Below are 19,522 nucleotides of genomic sequence, written 5' to 3'. Positions count from 1 at the left end.
TCAGATTCAAACTTAAAGTTGGGTGGAGCAGATTCTATCAGAACTACATTTCCTGTGTTTTTGTTAAGCCATGTTTCAGTTAAAAACATAAAATCAAGATTATAAGAAGAAATAAAATTATTAATTAAGAGAGATTTGTTACATAAGGATCTGACATTTAGCACAGCAAGTTTCAGACTAGTTTCAGTGGGACTGGGCTTTATCTTTTTACAGGGAATATGAATCACATTTCTCAGATTGGGCCTGGCTCGCATTTTGTTTTTCCATCTGTGTGATGATGTGACTACAGAAATAGCACTAGGGGGGGGCTCTTTTTACATAGGGCCCCGGGTTGGTTTGATTTTTAATGTGACAATAAGTCCCGGCAACGCTGAGACCCAGTGCATCCTAGCTATGGGAGATACCAGGTGAAAGGCGAGGTTGGATGGGTGGTGGGGCTTTTGTAGCCAAGGAGAGTTTGGGACCAGGTGAGAGGCGAGGGGGTATGGGTGGTGGGGCTTTTGTTGGTGTAGTTGGCTTGTGCAGGGAAGAGTTGATACGTATTGACATAGCCCTTGCTATATTGGGCGTGAGTGGAGCCATCTTAATGCCTGATTTGATCAGACTTTCAAAATGGCTGGGAAGGCCCATGGGTGAGAGTGGAGATGAGAAGGAGAATGATGAATCTTTAGTGGGAGTAGATGTTGCAGGGGGAACCCAGGGCTGGTGTGAAGGCAGGGGCGATGACAGGGATGTTGTTGGGCTTGTCACAGATGGGTCCAAGGCCTTTGAAGATTGTTCCTTTGCTGGAGGCGGTGGAGGTGAATGTGGAGCAGCTGGAGCTGAACCATCACATGACAACAATCAGTCCATCAAGCATGACAATCAACAAACAATAATTCTAAAAAATAATTGTTGCATTGAAAAGAAGTGTGCTCCACATCAGTGCACAAGTGCTTATCCAACAAACAATATCTATAAATGAAAAGCAGATTATGGAGAAAGGAGGAGCAGGTGAAAATAATGGACTTAGTGCCTGGGGAAAACAAGGACACTTTGGTTAATGGGCCGTCAAGACACATGACAGGGAACAAGGAAATGAAGCGGATGTTCAATAAAAATAAAAAACTCGAGGATAGAAAAGAGCTCTTGATGTGTTTCCTTTTATCACGCTCAGATGTCCCTGTCATGAAGTCGTTATCTCTTGCTTTGTTTATTGCTTTTGACTGTGCAATATCTTCCTACTGCACTTGCTTTTTATAGTAAATCATTTTTTGACACTGTTAAGTCTGTCATTAATGAATGTACTCATTCTGCTGTAACAAGCTGTTGACACTCAGCTTGTCGTCCTGGTGCTGGGCCACTGAGGGACATCCACACTCTGTTGTCCAGTCACAAAGTCTATGTGACACTCCTGGCCTACTTCCTTGGGACTTGGCCTGAAGGTAAATGTAAACAAAGAACTAAATTGGTTTCAGTGGCTTGTCGTCATTGACTTTTAATTGCGGGAGAATGTATCACATGTTTCTCATTTCCATTATAAAAACTGCAGTGTAAAATGATTTCGAAGGTTTGTATTGTTCTTTTTCATGTTGACTGAGGTTGTTCCATGTGGGAGTGGGCTGCTATGAGACACACATGTGAACAATAGATGCTGCAAACTCAGCACAATTTTACCATTGAGAATATTTATCATTACAACAGCCTTCTGTACAGCCACGGTGAACATACATGAAGAACTGCATGTTATGACTATTGTTGTATGGAAGTATGTTTTAAGAAACCTTTATGTGGATCAAGGGAGAGATGGGACAACTTTACACGTTACACCAATGATTTAAGTATGATAAACAAATAGAGAGACTAAAGCAAAAGTGATGTGGTCTTTGAGGTAAAATTGGAGTGAGGATAATAAGGATTGACTTGACAAATACAAAGTAAACTTAAATGGGGCGTATATGTTCCCTCATAGTTAGTTTTGATTGATTCATGTGTGTTTTAATAATCCTGTATCCAGTATTCAAAGCTTGAGTGCTAAGCTAATGTCTTGTTCCACCTACCCCCTATCCCCGCCTACTCTCCTGTACATACGGTACTTGCACACATCCAGACTCCGGTCATAGATGTAAGGTATGGACGTATGTAAGGTACATGTCCCTCGCCACCACAGACATTGTCTGACTCCCTCGCCACCACAGACATTGTCTGACTTCATCGCCACCACAGACTGCAGCAACAGTCTTAAAACCTCTGAGCTCAGTTTTTCATTCAGCATTATGGAAGGCTACGGAACTCACCACAGTGAATTGTACTCTTGTCATTTGTTGGACGTAAGAAGAGAACAGCATTGCCTTTTGTTTGTTTATGGGTTAGGCTTCCATAGGCATTTTGCCTGATCATATATCCAGATTGCTGAACACCAGTATTATTCAAGTACTGTATTCACAAATATTCACTGCTTGAGATCTCAGGACATTCTTATTTTACAATCAGTAAACACAAAGTTGGGGGGAAAAGGCTTTTGCTCCCTGCCTGTGGTGCAAAACATGAGACAATTCCTATTAAAAAATGTATGCCTTTTAATGATTTTAAAGCACTGGTTACAGACTAGCCACAATGTCAGTGCTCTTGTTTACATGATTTTATCCCATAGTGTATGTATAAGTGTGTTTTTAAGTATTTGTTAATTTTAATGTCTGTTTTATTGAATGCTTTACTGGCATTTTTAACAGTTTTAAGAGGGTACTAATGAAAAAGAGATTTTTTTTTCTCTCATTGGGTTTTCCCCTGTATATATCAATGATAAATAAAATACAAAATAAAAGGTATATATACATTTTTCTGCAATATAAAGACAGAAATTAAAATTTGGTGATATTGTTACAGTGAAACGCCACGATGAAGAGGCAGGAAATCTCAATGGAGGTGTTTCAATTATTAAGCCATTTTAGATCAATTATGAGGTTGGCAAAAAAGAAATATATATATAAAAATATACACCCACACGCGCACACACATATATACATATATATATATATACATACACATATATATATACATATATATATATATATACATACACACACACACACACACACACACACATATATATATATATATATATATATATATATATATATATATATATATACACACACACATATATGAGCCATGCATGTATGCTCATGTTTTTCAATAACAAAACTGACTTTTAGCACTGTAGGAACTTATAATTTGAATCAATGCAGTAAGTACTTATAGAATAATCTTACTACCAACTAGTATAGATTAAAGATCAAATCTGCAACAATATACTCCAAAGACATTTATTAAAACAATATTCTGCAAAAACTCGGTCCATCTTTATTTTCTTTTTTATAAATATAAATTTTACATTTTGTATAATCCTCCCATAAACAGGAATCATCCAGAGCACATAGAAAGACCCCACAGACTAACCTTCAGAGAAGCAATGAGCACATACAGCAGCTTTTCAAATCATTTTTCTCTAATACTGTTCACTGTTCATTTCATTTGCACCTCATTTACAAAAGGGATACGCCGCAATACAGTTAATCATAGCCATCCTTTCAGGCACTATATAGAGGGCAAGATGGTGGTGTTGTATTGCCCTCTAGTGTTAGATGAGGTGTAGTGTCAAAGGAAAATCAAAAGCACTTGGTGTCTTCAGGACAACCATGATACTGCATTCTGCATCGAGATATCAAATCCTTATCCCAGTATTCACACCTGTTTGCACTTTAGTGTGTCTCTGAGTGAATGATGTTTTGCAGCTTTAAGACTCCTAGAGAATCTGTTCTGTGGTTGAGGCAGAAATGTCAAGTAGTCGCCAGGCAGCATAAGGGTTTAGCTCCTCCTGGTCACGACACAAGGCCCAGACATACATCATTCGGAGCACTTTGTCCTTAAAGATGAAAAGAAAGACAAAACAACATGATTAAACAGCTGAAATAATGTTTCATAAGGTCTTTCTGCTTGTTTGATAGTGTTGTGTGACTTACTGGGTCCCCCTCTACTACATCCCCTTTAGTGTTTCGAATCACCATCACTAACTGAGCCTGGAAGGTGATGATCAACACTGGGCCCTGGTCCATCATCTTTCCCATGGCCAACTAGAAAACAATAAATGCAACATTAATTTAGTATTTTTTTTAAATAACGCTTGGTGGACTTTCTAGCTTACAATATTAAAAGCCTAAGAAACAATTTATTTTGAAAAAGACCAACTATCAGGCACTCACCTTCAAAATTTAAAAAAAACATTTATTTATTTTACCAGCATACACTTACATCAATATTGTCTATGTCCAGGATTTTGGAGTGGAACTGAAGTCCCATAGCTTTAGCCTGTTGAATTGGGTGGGCAAGCTGGCTGTATGTCTAAAATCAACAACAAATAAGAAATCAATACACACTTCAATATATTTTGGGCATAATTTAATATAGGAGAATGGCAATACATACTGCTTCATAACACCAGTCCTTTAAAATCTTCAACTCCCCTCTGATCATAGCCTGGAGAAAGATACATTCATTGTATTGACTATAAAGCGAACCACTTTGCTCATACTTCAGTTGAGTTCCTCACCTCAAGTATATTGGGAATAATGTCACGTTCACATTGATTGAGAAATGTATCTTTATCAAAGTTGGGGTCCACCTTCAAAATCTCTGTCAGCACCTCTGACAATTCAGTCTTGGAGAACAACCCTCCTAATAAATGCACAGAAAGGATCAACACACATTCGGGTGTAGGGCCACTGCAAGCCATTTGGGTGCCCAGGCCCCCAACACACTTTGAACGAGAAAAAAATATGTAAGAGTTCAATGTCTTTAACCCTATGGTGACAATTTGTGATTTTTTTTTTTTAAATATAATTTTGTAAATTTTGCATAAATCACAATCCTACGTGAGGTCTTCTGGGGGCCATCAACCAAGACGTTTTCAACACAAATAATACAATTTTCTGTATTCTGGTGTATTTTAGAAGTAATATCTTAGCAACCCATTACTATTATAAGGGCCCTCCACAGTGCCTAAATATCATTGCTCCGCCCCTGCTCTAGTGTCACCCGAAGCCCTTTTCGTTCTCTTCTGCAGAACAGATCGAGGCTGTAGAAAACACTACAGCCTACAAACTATTGAGGCTTTCTGCTGCATTGATGTAAACATGATTTAGACATTTGTAAGAAGTTGAACCACTTTGGCGTTGCAGTGTCAGCTCTGCGGTTCGCCTTGCCAGCTGGACGCACCTCATGACTTGTTTCATTCTCTCTTTGTCACAGTTTCTAATTGAATATCCTGCCAATTTTCATCATCCAAAGACCATTTTTCTCCTTGTGGTTTGTTAAACCATGTATGTGGAGTTAAAACTCTTCTCAATAGTGCCCCTGATCTGTCTACGTCGGTTTAAACTGTGGCTTGTAGCTGTCTCTGCGCATCTCCAACTCACTATGAAGAGACACTTGAGGCATAGTTTAAATTTAAGAACAAATAGAGACAAGGCCTACTGAAGGCTCACTGTTTAATTACAAAAGGAACAATGCAGCTGCTGCACAGCCGATGTCATTCAACCCAAATTGCCGCCCCTAGAGCACATGATGCCCTACACACTGCACGTTATGTGCATAATGGGAGCAGCAGCACTGGTCGGGTGTGTATTTTCAGCCTGCCAGATTCTTAGGGCAACTCACCAATTACATCAGTCATTTTATCGGTAACAGCGCGCGAGGCTCTGATAAAAGCGTTGTCGCTCTCGTCATACTTCATTTTCATCTCAAAGAACCCTAGAATCAGAAGGAAACAATAGTTACAAAACTTTCAAAATAAAACAAATTTCTAGGAAAAAAAATGCTTCTTTGCATTAGATTAGACTTCCTACAAAGAGACCACAAGCAAAGGAAAGCTTTTAAGAATCTGAACATTTTACAAATAAGTGTAAAAAGAGCAAATACTAGTCATAACATCATCAGTCACATTAATATCTTTGTACGCTTATGTTTATCTGAAAACACTTACGATTGAACACTGCATTGTTGTCTTTAAACTCTTTCCACTGCTGGTACCATTTTGAGTCCTTGTGAAGCACCACGCCCATAGCTTCCCTGTTCAAACAACAAATTGTACAATTTAAATTGATGCCTGCCTTCCGGAAGCCAAATGTCTACAAGAAATTCTTGCTTTAGGTGCTTCTGAAATATGTATCACCATGGAACCATAAAAGCACTCACGTACTCATTGGCTTCGAAGACCTTTCCATCCTCCCCTGCCACTTTAAATGAAAACTCTGTCCTTTTTCTGAGTCTTGCGGGTGGTCGATAAGGACCTGTGTGGCCCATATCACCAATCTCTTTTGTCATGCTTTCCACACTCTTGGATGAAAATGTTTACTTACAATGATGCTTTTGAATACAATATAGTAATAAAATATTGCATAAAAATGATTATATGTTACAATAAGCACCATGTCTTGGGCCAAGCCATACCTGTGATATTGCCTTGAAAGCGCTGGTCTTTCCCAACTTCCCCCCGCTTTTGGAGACGGTTTCTGCAGAGGTCTTTGCGGTTTTGGTTGCCTCCTCCACACCTTCCTTTATTTTTTTCCCAATTTCTGTTCGGCTGACCTCTTCAAGTCCCTATTAAAAAAAAAAAAAAAAAATCATGTTGAAGGCTGGAGTAGAGAACGACTGTTAATATATCTTAGTATGGACATTACCTCTTTGACGGTTTCTGTCAGATTTTCAATTTTTTTCTTTAGCACTTCAGATGTTTTTACAGTCTCAGATTCAATGGTTTTCTACAAAAAGGCAGCAAGCAGAGCAATAAATACATAGGCTCAATTCTTAATGAAACTTGCATCACTCACATATTTTCTCCTGGCTTGCTTGAGTGCATCAGACTCCTCTAGTTTTTTGGCCTCTTCACGGAATTTCTTAATATTTTCTTTCATTTCTTTGTTTTTGTTTAGTTCCTGGGTTATATTGTCCAGAAGCTCCCCAAGGAATCCTTTCCTACCACCTCTATCAGCTGACATGTATCTAATTTGCAACAGCGCAGATTGAGATTCCTACATGAAAGATGGACATTAGTTAATGATGGTTGAAGGTGCACAATAAACTTCCTGCTTGTCTCCATGGAGATGTTATGGCTTTACCAGTAATGATCCACAGTATGGGCGTAAACGTATCTATTCAATAAACCATTTCTGTTGCTTAAAATATTTTGAAAAACACATTCTTACTGTTAGCAGCCTCACCTCTCCACAGATCTGATCTGTAGACTGCTTGTCTCTAAGGAGATAGACAAGTTTTAACGCCTTACTGTGGAACATTCTAGGCAAAGCAGTAAAATCTTCAATCCACCAGAAAGTTACATAGTGCATCCTTAAGAGAGTGATAACGGTCCTTTCTTTAAATAATGTACCCGTAAAGAGCTGCTGGGATCCACTGATATCCTGAACACATCGTGTCTGTTGTGATGAGGAAGGCAGGAGGACGGGAATGCGGCGAAGCGTCTTCGTGCACACAACTAGAGCCAACAAGTATAAAACATATATAGTAACTTACAGAATACAGACGTGAAGTGCAAATTGAAATGTTCAAATGTTTCACAATCAATGCCTATTTATTTCATTCATTACAACCCCGCAAGTAACGTTATTTCATGCACGAACGTGCAAGTTACTGAACATTTTGTCCTGATAAATACAGCATAAGCTATGACGAGTTAGCTAACTCTTGTAAGCTAACATGGTTTATGGCGATGGATGAATGGCTCATGATTTCACAAGCATTTTGACAAGGGATGGCGTTTGTTTTTCTTGCAAACTTCCGTTGCTTTAATAGCTATTGTAATATAACGTAAACTTTCTGACTAAACCCTACCTGGTAACACCGACACAAGGGAGCCGCCATCTTGAATGTAGTGCACGAGCTTGTTTCCGGTGTTGACCTTTCACCCCCAGATAAGAGGCCGCTCGTGCTCAAAATAATGTGTAGTTTGTGGTTTTTATCCATTCCACATCCACAACTATCTCCTTTCATTTTAATGATAAATGGTTTATATTTGGAAATAAAACTAGAAAGCAAATGATTTTCATACAGTTTTATTTATCAAAACACCTTACAAGGTAGTGGCAGAAAACAGACAAAACATGTTTTAAAAGTTTGTATCTAAAATTAAAGAACTAAAATCCAAATAACTAAAACATTGTACAATTACAAAACTCTAAACCAAGCAGGTGAACGTGGGTAATTTTAATGACAAGATTCTATTTTATGCGGTGTTGGATCTTGGTAACTTAGGCATTTCTGTCCATCCTGACATCGATCTCTCTGCCATTCAGTCGATAACCATTCATGGTGCGACAGGCCCTCTCTGCAGATTCAGGGCTATCAAAGCGAACTACCCCACAGCCCTTTGACTTGCCATTTTCCAGCTTAATATCAGCATACTGGACCATACCTACAAAAGTCAAAAAGATGTTTAATACAATGTATTATGTTGAAAAGAAAAAAAATATTTTTAATTATTTACCACATGTATTGAAAGCATCTTTAAGCATCTTCCATGTGAAGTCGAAGGGCAACTGAGAGAGAAAAAAAACAATTTAAAAAAATATTTGTTAAAAAAAATAATAATAATAATAATAATAATTGGAGAGGATAATACTTACATTGCGAACAAAGATTTGGCATCCTCTGGGATTGCCACCCCCAGCTCCAGAGGCAGATGATCCAGTGCCACTGAATGAATTGCCACCAAATCCACGCTCCATGTCAGCAGAGCGGTCAAACTGGCCTCCAACACTCCCAGATCCCATTCTATCCATGCCAGAGCCCAAGCGGTCGAGCCCACCAGAGAAGCGGTCCAGACCCCCTGCAGATCCCATGCGGTCAAAGCTGCTCCCCATTCTGTCCAGTCCAGTGTTGTTCATGCGATCCAAACCGATGGGAGAGCCAAAGTCAAGGCTCGAACCGAGGCGATCAAGGCTTGACGAACCAAGACGGTCAAATCCAGAGGGGCCCAGGCGATCCATGCCAGAGCTCATGCGGTCGAGACTTGGTCCGAGCCGGTCCATACTGGGTCCAAGTCGATCCATCCCAGAGCCCATGCGGTCGTAGCCAGAGCCGCCGATCCTGTCCAGATCAGAAATACGATCCATTCTGTCCATGCCCATCCCTGACATGCGATCCATGCTGCCCCCCAGGCGGTCCATTCCTGAACTCATGCGGTCCATACCCAATGAGTTCCCTGTTGAGACAAGAAAAAAATAGATGTATTAATATTGGAATGTATATTAGAATATTAATGAGATATTAGTGAGAAATGCAGCTTTGATCACTGGGCACTTTTATAGCAGACTAAAAGTTTCTAAGAAACTACTCCACAAAACTCCCAAAAATACACACCCATTCGAGACATGCCCATTTCATTTCGACCAAACTCCCTGTCAAAAGCACCACCAATCCCACGGTCCATCTCTGACAATGCAAGAGATGAAACCATTAGAAAGGGGAGCAGAACGCGAGCAAGTTCACGTTCGCTTCTACACTTAACTTTTCTTACCATTCATTCTGCCCATTCCTGAAGAACCGAAGCGATCCATGTTATTCATTCCACCAAAATTGTCCATTCCTAGAGAGAGAAAAAAGGTGTAAAAAAAGCAAAGATTGACGTTTCCGGTTAATTTATGTTTCCTAGTCAGTTTGACAAGATACACACCTCCCATACGGCTTCCCATGCTGCCCATTCCATCCATAACTTAAAAATAAATTAAAATAAAAACACATTCAGACACTCACTTTCAACAGAAGTTTACTAAACTAAAAAAGCATGAAAGAGTTACCTCCAGGACCCATGTTGCCCATCCCACCTCCGCCTCCACCTCTGTTTATCTGGTTAGCGTCAATAGGTTGTCCTCCTGGTCCTAGGCCCATGCCAACTCCACTCAGACCGCCTGTTAAAATAGACTTTTTGTGACCAATCCAATATGAGACACAAATTACAAAACAGATTAAAATATTCGTACGAGGGAGTGCCGGGGGCCTCTCAGGTGGTCCCATATCTTTTGGCATGGACTTCTCATCCTAAGAAAAACGCACACAGAATAAAAACAGAGAATCCAAAGAGAACAAAAATATTTTTTACACAAGGTTTGGTTAACATACCAGTTTAACATACATGACCCGGTTGAAGAGCATTTGCCCATTTAACATGGCTGTGAAAACATTAAGGAAATTATCTGTTTCTTTGAAAGTTTGTCTTTGAAACGAGCTATAAATCTTCTAAATTTCTTAAAAAGGATACAGACAGCTTGGACCGCTTCAATAGGCATTTCAAAGGTTACTGTGCCCATGCCTCTGCTCTTTCCCTCTTTATCTTCTAGAATGTCGGCTCTCACCACAACACCAGCCATTGAAAAGACTTCCTTCAGCTTCTTCCAGTTAACTTTGTAGTCAAGCTGTAAAAAAATAAAGATATCTTCATAAAAAGTGATGGCGACAAGCTCATTGTGTACAAATAATTCTTACATTAGCCACAAAAATGCTAGTGCCAATTTTTCCAGCCTGCAGACCATGAATGACTTCATTGGGGATATTGGGATTATTCATGAGACTGGCAGGGATGTTGACCATCGAGCTGTTTGGACCCGGTCCCATTGGCTCCATACGATCCATACCCATCCGGTCCATGCCCATGCGATCCATGCCCATGCGGTCCATTCCCATGCGGTCCATGCCCATCCGGTCCATCCGTCCCATCCCTCCCATGCCCCCCCCTAGCATCCCCGGCGGGCCTTGGCCTTTGTTGATTTCCCTCTGTGTAATGAAACCATCAGGGTCCTGCACACACAAACACAAAAAACCCTCAAACACATTTCACAAAGTGATTGCTCATCACAAAACAGTCAATTTCATTCAGGACTTACTGGTTTCACTTTCAGAGGTCTCCCATTGAGTTCAAACTTGTTCATTTTCTCCACTGCCTTTTTCATCAGTTCCTCAGTCTTAAATTCAACAACACTATGGGGAAAAAGAAAAAAATAAAATAAATAAATAAATAAAATAAAAATCACCCAGTAAATACACAATAAACAAAAATAAATGTAATGATAAATGTACGCAAGTATAACTTACGCGCAACCCTTGTTTGATTGAAGAGAGCAGAGCGGCGAAGAGGGGGGAAACACTGAATTAGTATAGTCACAATGTTACAGTGTAGCAAAAACAATGTTTTAAACATACATACGCAACTTTGTTACATAAACTTCTTGTGTTGACACAAAGCAACCAAGGTCTAAGGAATTAAACATTTTTCCAACACCCAAAAAGGCAGAATATCCACAAACAAGGATTTCCACATCTATAATATTGTGAATGGAGCAAGAACAGTAGAGCATCAGGGGTTAATTTAACAACCATAACACCAATGACAGCCGTTTACTTTGACCAGTAAGTTGAACAAACCAAACAACTTATAACAAGTACTAATCCGCTTCCACGTTCCTAAAGAATTGAATACAGAGAAGGCTGAAGTTCAATTTTAGACCATCAACTCTCCGATGACCTCGCGTCATTGCACATGACACCACATCGAACACGCCTCCAGCATGTCAACACTACACACCACATCTTTTCCAACAGTAAAGTTAAGAACCCAGACCTGACAAACAAAGTTTGCCTGCAATAATTCATATTTTTATTTGTATGTATTTGCACTTACCCTGGATTTGCCTTCCGCGTCCATTAAGTGATCCACGTACGTTACCTCACCCACTACAAATCAGATTCCAGAGACGACACACACCAAGGGAGAGAAGCCGAGAGAACAATGGGAGTTTAGAGGAGAACACAAGTAGGGCGGCCGGTGAAAGTGAGCTTGGACTTCCTAGTCCTGAGCTCTCCCACAGCATCACAAAAAGTACAGGTCTACAAAACGCAAGCATACATCTTCAAATAAAGAATTTACTTCTTAGCATGTCCTTGGTATGTTCTTCCAACGCACCACAAGCAATTAACTATGGACAACAAAGTTCAACTTTCTTTTACAGGTGATGCTACCAGAACCTCCTACCATGTGGAGGAGGTATAAGCAAGTAGTAGTACATCAACATTCAAGTCAAAATAATTCTAAAATGCGTGTAGTTACAACTCAAACTACTGCATCAATATAACCTCCCACCAGCATTGCAATCTTTCCTATTATCATGTGCTAAGTGAGTGGACCCTACGCCACCAGTTTTCCAGTGTTATCATGTCAACACATGTTGTTCAACAAATGGACATCAAAGACCAAACCTCTGGAGGAAAGGACCGTGCTTAAGAAGTAGCTTCATTTTGTAGACCTGTACAAACATTTCCAAATGCACATCTTTGTAAGGTACAACTTGATGATCTGCTGAGAAAACAAACAATGTCAATCCTAAAAAAGAAATGCAAAGTAACTCAATGAACAACAACAATTAATAACAAGACACACCCTTCTAAAGAACGTACCCAGAGTCTGCTTTCATCCCCATTTTTTCATATTACTGCTGATATTGCATTAAAGTATAAGATTTTCCATTACTGACCAAGACCAATGACAGTACTAACAACATTTCTACAAAAGGTTTTCAATGTTGCAGGATGAACCAATGGGAGTATTTTGAGTTTGCGCACTAACTTTAATGCAAGTCCCTTGAGGCAAAAACACTGTAGCCAGTGTTACTGTACCTCCAGACCAAGACTCATATCATGTAAGATTTTAATGATGCATAATCACACAGTGTTCTTCCAAGATGTTCACAACACTTGGAAAGACCTATAGCAACTCAAACAAGCAGAGGTCTTCCCATATAATATGCTGGTTTCCCTACAAAATGTTCACACAGCATTTAAAAACATCCATGATTCATGTGCTCAAAGATCTCAGCGTGCAAGCAATTAGAACACGGATTGGCGCAAACTGAATTATGCTTCTGGTTTTATCTGGAAAACTTACCTTGCTCTTTTATCAGGTCTTTAAGGACTTGCCATTTAACATCGTACGGGATGTTGCTGACGAAAATGCGATATCTCTTGTTGGAATAGGGTTCAAATCGCCCGCCTCCTCCGCCCCTTTTCACGGGTCTCTCCTTCCTAGAGTTGGAGTCCAGCCTGGCCTTCCCATTCATCCCCCTGCGCAAAAAAAGCATATTCGGCGCGTAAACAACACAAACTTAAAAGGTAAAAATATCAGACGCAACAAATAAAAGAATGCAATCGTGGATCTGTGCCGAAACATTCACATTCCAACCCATTCTTTGTGACGCGCCAAAGGGGGTCACACGACAGAAGGCCATGTTTAGCTGCGCAAAATGGCTGCTACAGAAGAACACAAACGAAGCGTAGCACAGCTCCTGTAGTAAAAATGATCACATGATTTCATGCTAAAGGGAAGCTGACAAGTTTAGAACAGGTGAACATACCTCGAAACTATGAAGAAATATGGGGACAGTCACAATGATTACACCAAAATGCACGCTGCTGCTACTGCTGCTAACCTGGTGCTAACAAAGAAACCGTGATGAATGGACTCACCCCTGCTGCTCCTCCGTTTTCTCCACGGGCGCGATTATCGGAGTTTCGGTGGCTTCAGACATAGTTTTAACTGAGAACTTAAACTTTGCGAATTTAATTAGAGTTAGTACGCTTTAGTGTGCTATTGCAGCGGAATTACGCGCGTTGCGATACAGTTTGAGGATGAAGACGGCGAGGTGCAGCGTCTGCCCGAAAGAAGACTAAGGGAAAAAAGATGGACGACTTCTTTAAAGGCAAAGTCGTACTTCCGCCATTTGATTGTGCTACTTCCGTCACCAAAATAAAGGCTTAAACATATTCTTATTCTGTTTTCCGGCAAACAATCATCACCAGTATGTAGATTCCGTACTTGTAGGTTCAGACCTAATAGGTCCATGGTTCGGACCTGGAGTATGGACATGAGAAGTTCACAAGCTCGCACTTTGCTCAGGGACAAGTGGACAGGATTACATCACAGGAATTAAAGCTGATGTCGCACCCGCCACAATAAAAGCCAATGTGAATCTGAAACATTTAACCAATTATACAAAACGACGTCCCCATCCAAAATATTGCACCATTGCGAAATCAATTTACCAGAAAAATCCTCCATCAGTTTATTTGATTCTTGAATGTTGTTTACTCTTACTGTATCATTATTTTGGTGTTCCTTTTTTGTTGTTTTTGTGTGTGCCGCCTCGCCAGTTGGGGGCAATATACACATTTTCCAATACAACATCGCACAACAACGGCTTAGGAAGCGGTAGTGCGTAGATGTTTCTAGCTAACAGTATTTATTTCTGGCCCAGTTTGCTTCTGGATACGTTGCTTTCATAACCATAATACGCTCACACTCTCCAGTACCGCGGACGTATTCATTTATTGCCAAAAATGTCGCTGGTTTGTTTGTAGAGCTAAAAACTATCGTCAAAATGCTACTGTTAGCATGTTAGCAGTGGTCATTGTACTGTTTGAGTTGCTGCTTTCGCTGCTATAGTTTTTGAATTCCCTGATATACAAACAAATACAGTGAAATAATCCTAATCATGGCTACTGGAGCTGATGTGAGAGACATCTTGGAGTTGACTGGAGGAGAAAATGACGGTCCCATCAGTAAGAAAGACCTCATCAACTCAGATAAGGTAAAAATATTATCAATAACATTGGATCATGTGAAGATGAAGATGAATGTTCTTATTAACAAATGTATAAATAGGAGTTTGTGACATTGACCAGTGACAAGTAACATCTTAATAGAGTTGTGTTATCTCGTCAACGATATCCAGACATGTGCTAAAAATGTACTTATAAATGAATTCAGGTTCAAGTATCGCACTAAACGTGAATGGATCATACAATTAACCACAGAAATGCAGTATTATTACACTTGACATTTCTGTCTATTTTAATTGTTTTATTTATGGACCATATACTTCATATCCTAATTTTGTGTACTTCCAAAATATCTTTTGCTATATTATAATTTTTGATCCATATATCTCCACCTCTATGTACAATTAAATCTGATGATTGTTACAAATGTTAACCAAACTAACATTTTTCTCCTTTTATAGAAGAAAAGCAAAAAATCCTCAGAAACTTTGACTTTCAAGAGGCCAGAGGGCATGCACCGGGAGGTTTATGCCCTTCTGTATTCAGATAAGAAGTACGTTGACTAACAACTTTTTTATTTTTGCTTGTCAGTAACACACTATGATATCCTTTCAGAGACGCACCACCTCTCCTACCCAGTGACACTACTCAGGGCTACAGAACAGTTAAAGCCAAATTGGGTTGCAAAAAAGTGCGTCCCTGGAAGTGGATGCCTTTCACCAATCCAGCGCGCAGAGATGGTGCCATATTCCATCACTGGAGACGTGCCGCTGAGGAGGGAAAGGACTATCCATTTGCCCGATTCAACAAGGTTAAAAGGAATTCTATAGTCTCTCGGTTCATTTTCAGTGTTACAGTGACTACAGTACATCTAGTTTGGTTTATGCTTTTTGCCTTTTAGACAGTACAGGTACCGGTGTACTCGGAGCAGGAGTATCAGCTGCATTTACACGATGATGGCTGGACCAAAGCAGAAACGGATCACCTGTTTGACCTGTGCAAACGCTTTGACCTCCGCTTTGTAGTTGTTCATGATCGTTATGATCACCAGCAATACAGGGTAAATCTAAGTCATGTTCAATGGGACAATACAACACACATTTTGGTGTTCACTAGTCTTTTTGTCACAACAGAAGCGTTCAGTGGAAGACCTAAAGGAGCGTTATTATTGTATATGTGGGAAGCTCACAAAGGTCAGAGCAGCTTCAGGGACGGAGCCCAAGATCTACATATTTGATGCTGGGCATGAAAGACGCCGCAAAGAACAACTTGAGAAGCTGTTCAATCGAACACCTGAACAAGTTTGTCTCCTTATTCTTTTTTAATTATTCTGGTATTTAGCTGTCTGACCTTCATATTTATTGATAAATGAAATACTGTGTTAGGAAAAATTGGCAACTCTAAATTGGCCCTATGGACAGGTGTTGAAAATTTGCATATTCTGCTATAACACTTAAAACATTGCATCTGGTTTGTCCAATGTAAATGCTGTGTCCATATTAAATAAATAAATAAAATACTAAAACTTAAATGCTCAAAAATTAAAAATGTTTTGCACTTTTTCTTTTTTCCTGTAGGTGGCAGAAGAAGAATACCTTGTTCAAGAACTCAGAAAGATTGAGTCCAGAAAGAAGGAACGTGAAAAGAAAACCCAAGATTTACAAAAACTTATTAAAGCAGCTGACACAAACACAGAACTGAGGCGGGCTGAAAAGAGAGTTTCCAAAAAGAAGCTTCCTCAAAAACGAGAAACAGAAAAACCAGTAAGCACGTCCATGAATGTACGAATCCAGTTCCTGTTTTTTTATATGTAATTGTGATAGTCGAGAGGGTTTTGTAGTAAATATTTTTTAGCAGACTTGATACTGCAGTGGGTTAGTAAATACTAGTTCATTTTTCCTCATCATTTTTCTTTTCTCTGTAGGCTGTACCTGAGACTGCAGGCATTAAATTTCCTGACTTCAAATCAGCTGGAGTCACTCTACGTAGTCAAAGGGTAAGTATGTTGACCGTTTCCTCAAATGCTTTGATTTAATTGTTCCCCTACAAGCATCTTCTTTTAGTATTGATTTTCTGTTGTATGGAAATATGCACTCTTAATAAGATCAGTGTAAAGAATGCACTGGGACTCTCAGATGGTCTTGTTAACACCAGTTGTTTCTTTAAAGCAGAACTTATTTCCTGCATCACTCTAAGTGTGTTTATTGTTATCATTTTAAAAAACCTGAATAATTTATTATGTTTTTGTACTCTAATGAACAAGTGTCACACTCTCAAGGAATCCCATTATTATTGTTACTGAAGGAGAATGCTTCTCTAGCTTATCTGTCGGATTATGAAGACATTTTTATAGGGAGTGCATTTCTTAAATGAAACCAAGAGGCTAAACGGATTCATATTTCGGACTCCCTCAATCAGACAGATTTTTACAGATCCTTTTCATTTTAGATGAAACTGCCAAGCTCAGTAGGCCAGAAGAAAATCAAAGCCATCGAGCAGATGCTAGTTGACCTTGGAGTAGGTAAGTTAAACATGTTTAATATTTGACCCTTTTACTTGTTGTTTATGTTATTGGTAAATTTCTAAAATTATACTTGTGTTCCACTTAGACCTTAACCCACTACCCACTGAGGAGATTGTACAGATGTTTAATGAGCTCCGGAGTGACCTGGTGCTCCTCTATGAGTTAAAGCAGGCTCATAGCAACTGTGAGTATGAACAGCAGATGTTGCGCCACCGATACGAGGCGCTGCTTAAGGCGGGCAGTGGAGGAACTACTTCAGCACTGCTATCGGTAACAACGACACAGAGTGAGGTCAACTCCACAAACAGCACGACTTCATCCACACCAAGTGCCGAAGCTCAGTCCTGGCCCAGTGCAGACGACATCAAAGTGGAAGCCAAAGAGCAGATCATTGATGTAGTTGGAGCACCACTCACTCCTAACTCAGTAAGTCAGAACTCCCAACTTCAGCCGTAAAAATTGCCTAGCTTTGCTTCAGTTTAATGGACACACGGGGTGCCAAACTCATCGCACCAGGTTTAAAATCACACAGGCAGCGATGAACTGCAGCGTCACAAGACTTGCTCTATTCTGGGGCAGATCACGAGTCTCCCAAAACATTTTTTTGACAGGAATTATGAGGTTTTAAAAGCATTTGTATTATTTAAATGATTTCCAGCTGTGTACAGCCTCACGTATGAAGTGTGTCTAGGCTCTGACTGAAATTGTATTATTTACTGCCTCACAAACAAAAGAAAAAGATAATCCTGCATCTAAAAAAAAAACAGGAGCTTTCTTTGAAATATTCTGGTGTATTTTTTCAAAAAACATTTTTTTAAGTTTTGGGAAATCGAAAGCAACAAGCCTATGGTCTATATTTTTCCATCATGTTGATTCTGGATTTGTCTATGGAGTTCTCCTGTCAGCTCCTTGCAGAAACTCACTAATTGGCTGCAGTGTAGGCAACAGCTACAAAACTTGAACATTTTGCAGAAACCTTTTTTGCCTAGTTTCGGGAGACTTGATTTTCACATTGTCACACAAGTTGGAAGACATGATGGAGCAACAGCTCATAGTTCCTGAATTGTACTGAACTGCTGTCATTTATTGCTGTAAACTGTTATCTGACCAATGTATTTTACTTTTTAGCGCAAACGGAGAGAATCAGCATCCAGCTCATCTTCGGTGAAAAAGATGAAGAAACCTTAAAAGAAGTCACATGTTGGAGGATTAAAGGAGCATTTGAGCATCTGACTGGTCACAGTAGTTACAAGTCCACAGGCAAAAGCCAGGGACAAGGGAAAAAAGACTATGTTACAGTTTGGTAAATGCTTCTCTGACAAAGATGGACACAGAGTTTTCTTTTGCTAATGATACCTACAACCCTGCTCCATCTGGCACCATCACTTTCATAGAGGCAACAACTGAGTGACATTTCATTCCATTACCTTTCCCCTTCTTGCCTCCACCCTCGCTCCACCTTAGATGAGGCAAGATCAACTGTAAATTGCCAAGCTGGGCTAATCAGGACATGTTGGGAAGGTTGCAAACCAAGTAATTGGAATGAATGAATTTGGTTGAAAGAGGAAAACTCATGTAGTAGGAGCATGAAGCCCCAGTGGTTATTTGTCACCTATGAGTTTTCTCCTCTAATCATGGCATAGCATTTACTGGAAATGTGTTTTCGTCACTAAAGTCTGCACCTCCTTTCTGAAAGAGGTTTTATCTGCCTGTGTTCTGTGCTGTCCTCAAGTGACCTTCAAGATGGATTTCTAAATGATTAATTAAAACAATTTGTTTTTTCCATTTGTTGTGTATTAGGTATTTCTTGAACTTCAACACCAGACCTAAACTAGAAGATGATTGGCATGACTTAACCTATGAGTATATTATAAGATCATGACATTCTTACTTTAGCTGTCATAACGGCAGTGTCTTTTTGTCTTTATTAATATGATAATTATGCAAAGATCAGAAGCATAGGTTGGCCAAGTGGGCCTCTGTAATGTTGCTGTAGTAACTTGTCAGTTATGTTTGGCTCACTTAACCGTGACTTCCACACAAGAGTATTCATACGTCAAATTGATTATGCCTTTTACACTCTTAAAGTAAAACTGTGAATATTAGATTGCATATAAATTAGTAAGTAGCACATATGGGGTAATGGTTTCTTTTATTTGTCAAAATACCTATCTGTTGCTAAAGAGCAAACCAAACCACACACTAGAGCAATTGATTAAGAAGGGGCAAAAGAAAGTGAGAAAAGCCAAGTAAACATGGCTAAAATGAATTCTTGGTGTCTATATTTCATGTTGAAAATTGGCTCATAAATCCACTGGTTTGATCTATGGAAGCCGTCGTTGC

The 19,522-nt window shown here is 39.6% G+C and overlaps 3 protein-coding genes across 7 annotated transcripts; 1 reads left to right on the top strand and 2 right to left on the bottom strand.

Moving 5' to 3' along the window:
• Positions 1-3,291: 3,291 nt before the first annotated feature.
• On the bottom strand, positions 3,292-7,959 carry timm44 (translocase of inner mitochondrial membrane 44 homolog (yeast)). Of its 2 annotated transcripts, XM_072438833.1 has the most exons (13): positions 7,885-7,959; positions 7,424-7,528; positions 6,867-7,067; positions 6,717-6,797; positions 6,487-6,636; positions 6,236-6,372; positions 6,020-6,105; positions 5,695-5,787; positions 4,589-4,713; positions 4,465-4,515; positions 4,291-4,380; positions 4,002-4,112; positions 3,292-3,904 (listed from the first exon to the last, which is right to left on the bottom strand). In XM_072438833.1, the coding sequence occupies exons 1-13, from the start codon at positions 7,912-7,914 to the stop codon at positions 3,785-3,787; spliced, it is 1,380 nt and encodes a 459-aa protein (XP_072294934.1). In that variant the 5' UTR covers positions 7,915-7,959; the 3' UTR covers positions 3,292-3,784. The 2 variants fall into 2 exon arrangements, with proteins under 2 accessions (XP_072294934.1, XP_072294935.1); XM_072438834.1 differs by lacking the exon at positions 7,424-7,528 and having other exon boundaries at positions 7,885-7,929.
• A 130-nt stretch (positions 7,960-8,089) lies between these two features.
• Positions 8,090-13,821, bottom strand: hnrnpm (heterogeneous nuclear ribonucleoprotein M). Of its 3 annotated transcripts, XM_072438801.1 has the most exons (16): positions 13,564-13,821; positions 12,986-13,161; positions 11,726-11,778; positions 11,140-11,147; positions 10,932-11,025; positions 10,534-10,845; positions 10,310-10,463; positions 10,171-10,220; positions 10,032-10,089; positions 9,849-9,959; positions 9,725-9,763; positions 9,569-9,637; positions 9,412-9,483; positions 8,676-9,253; positions 8,537-8,588; positions 8,090-8,464 (listed from the first exon to the last, which is right to left on the bottom strand). In XM_072438801.1, the coding sequence occupies exons 1-16, from the start codon at positions 13,623-13,625 to the stop codon at positions 8,301-8,303; spliced, it is 2,052 nt and encodes a 683-aa protein (XP_072294902.1). In that variant the 5' UTR covers positions 13,626-13,821; the 3' UTR covers positions 8,090-8,300. The 3 variants fall into 3 exon arrangements, with proteins under 3 accessions (XP_072294902.1, XP_072294901.1, XP_072294900.1); XM_072438800.1 differs by lacking the exons at positions 9,412-9,483; positions 12,986-13,161; positions 13,564-13,821 and having other exon boundaries at positions 11,140-12,932; XM_072438799.1 differs by lacking the exons at positions 9,725-9,763; positions 12,986-13,161; positions 13,564-13,821 and having other exon boundaries at positions 11,140-12,932.
• Positions 13,822-14,266: 445 nt separating this feature from the next.
• dmap1 (DNA methyltransferase 1 associated protein 1) lies at positions 14,267-18,964 on the top strand. 2 transcript variants are annotated; one of them, XM_072438463.1, is made up of 10 exons: positions 14,267-14,684; positions 15,117-15,208; positions 15,271-15,466; positions 15,557-15,715; positions 15,789-15,956; positions 16,233-16,436; positions 16,580-16,651; positions 17,104-17,176; positions 17,265-17,605; positions 18,308-18,964. In XM_072438463.1, exons 1-10 carry the CDS (start codon positions 14,589-14,591, stop codon positions 18,365-18,367), a joined length of 1,461 nt encoding a protein of 486 aa, XP_072294564.1. In that variant the 5' UTR covers positions 14,267-14,588; the 3' UTR covers positions 18,368-18,964. The 2 variants fall into 2 exon arrangements, with proteins under 2 accessions (XP_072294564.1, XP_072294565.1); XM_072438464.1 differs by having other exon boundaries at positions 14,268-14,684; positions 16,233-16,418.
• Positions 18,965-19,522: the final 558 nt, after the last annotated feature.

This window comes from Eucyclogobius newberryi, unplaced genomic scaffold, assembly GCF_026437365.1.
Source record: "Eucyclogobius newberryi isolate DKJ021-1_F unplaced genomic scaffold, fEucNew1.0.hap1 SCAF_9, whole genome shotgun sequence".
NCBI classification, from domain to species: Eukaryota; Metazoa; Chordata; class Actinopteri; order Gobiiformes; family Gobiidae; genus Eucyclogobius; species Eucyclogobius newberryi.
The sequence above is the reverse complement of the archived record's forward strand: the minus strand, read 5'-3'. Positions and strand labels throughout refer to the sequence as shown.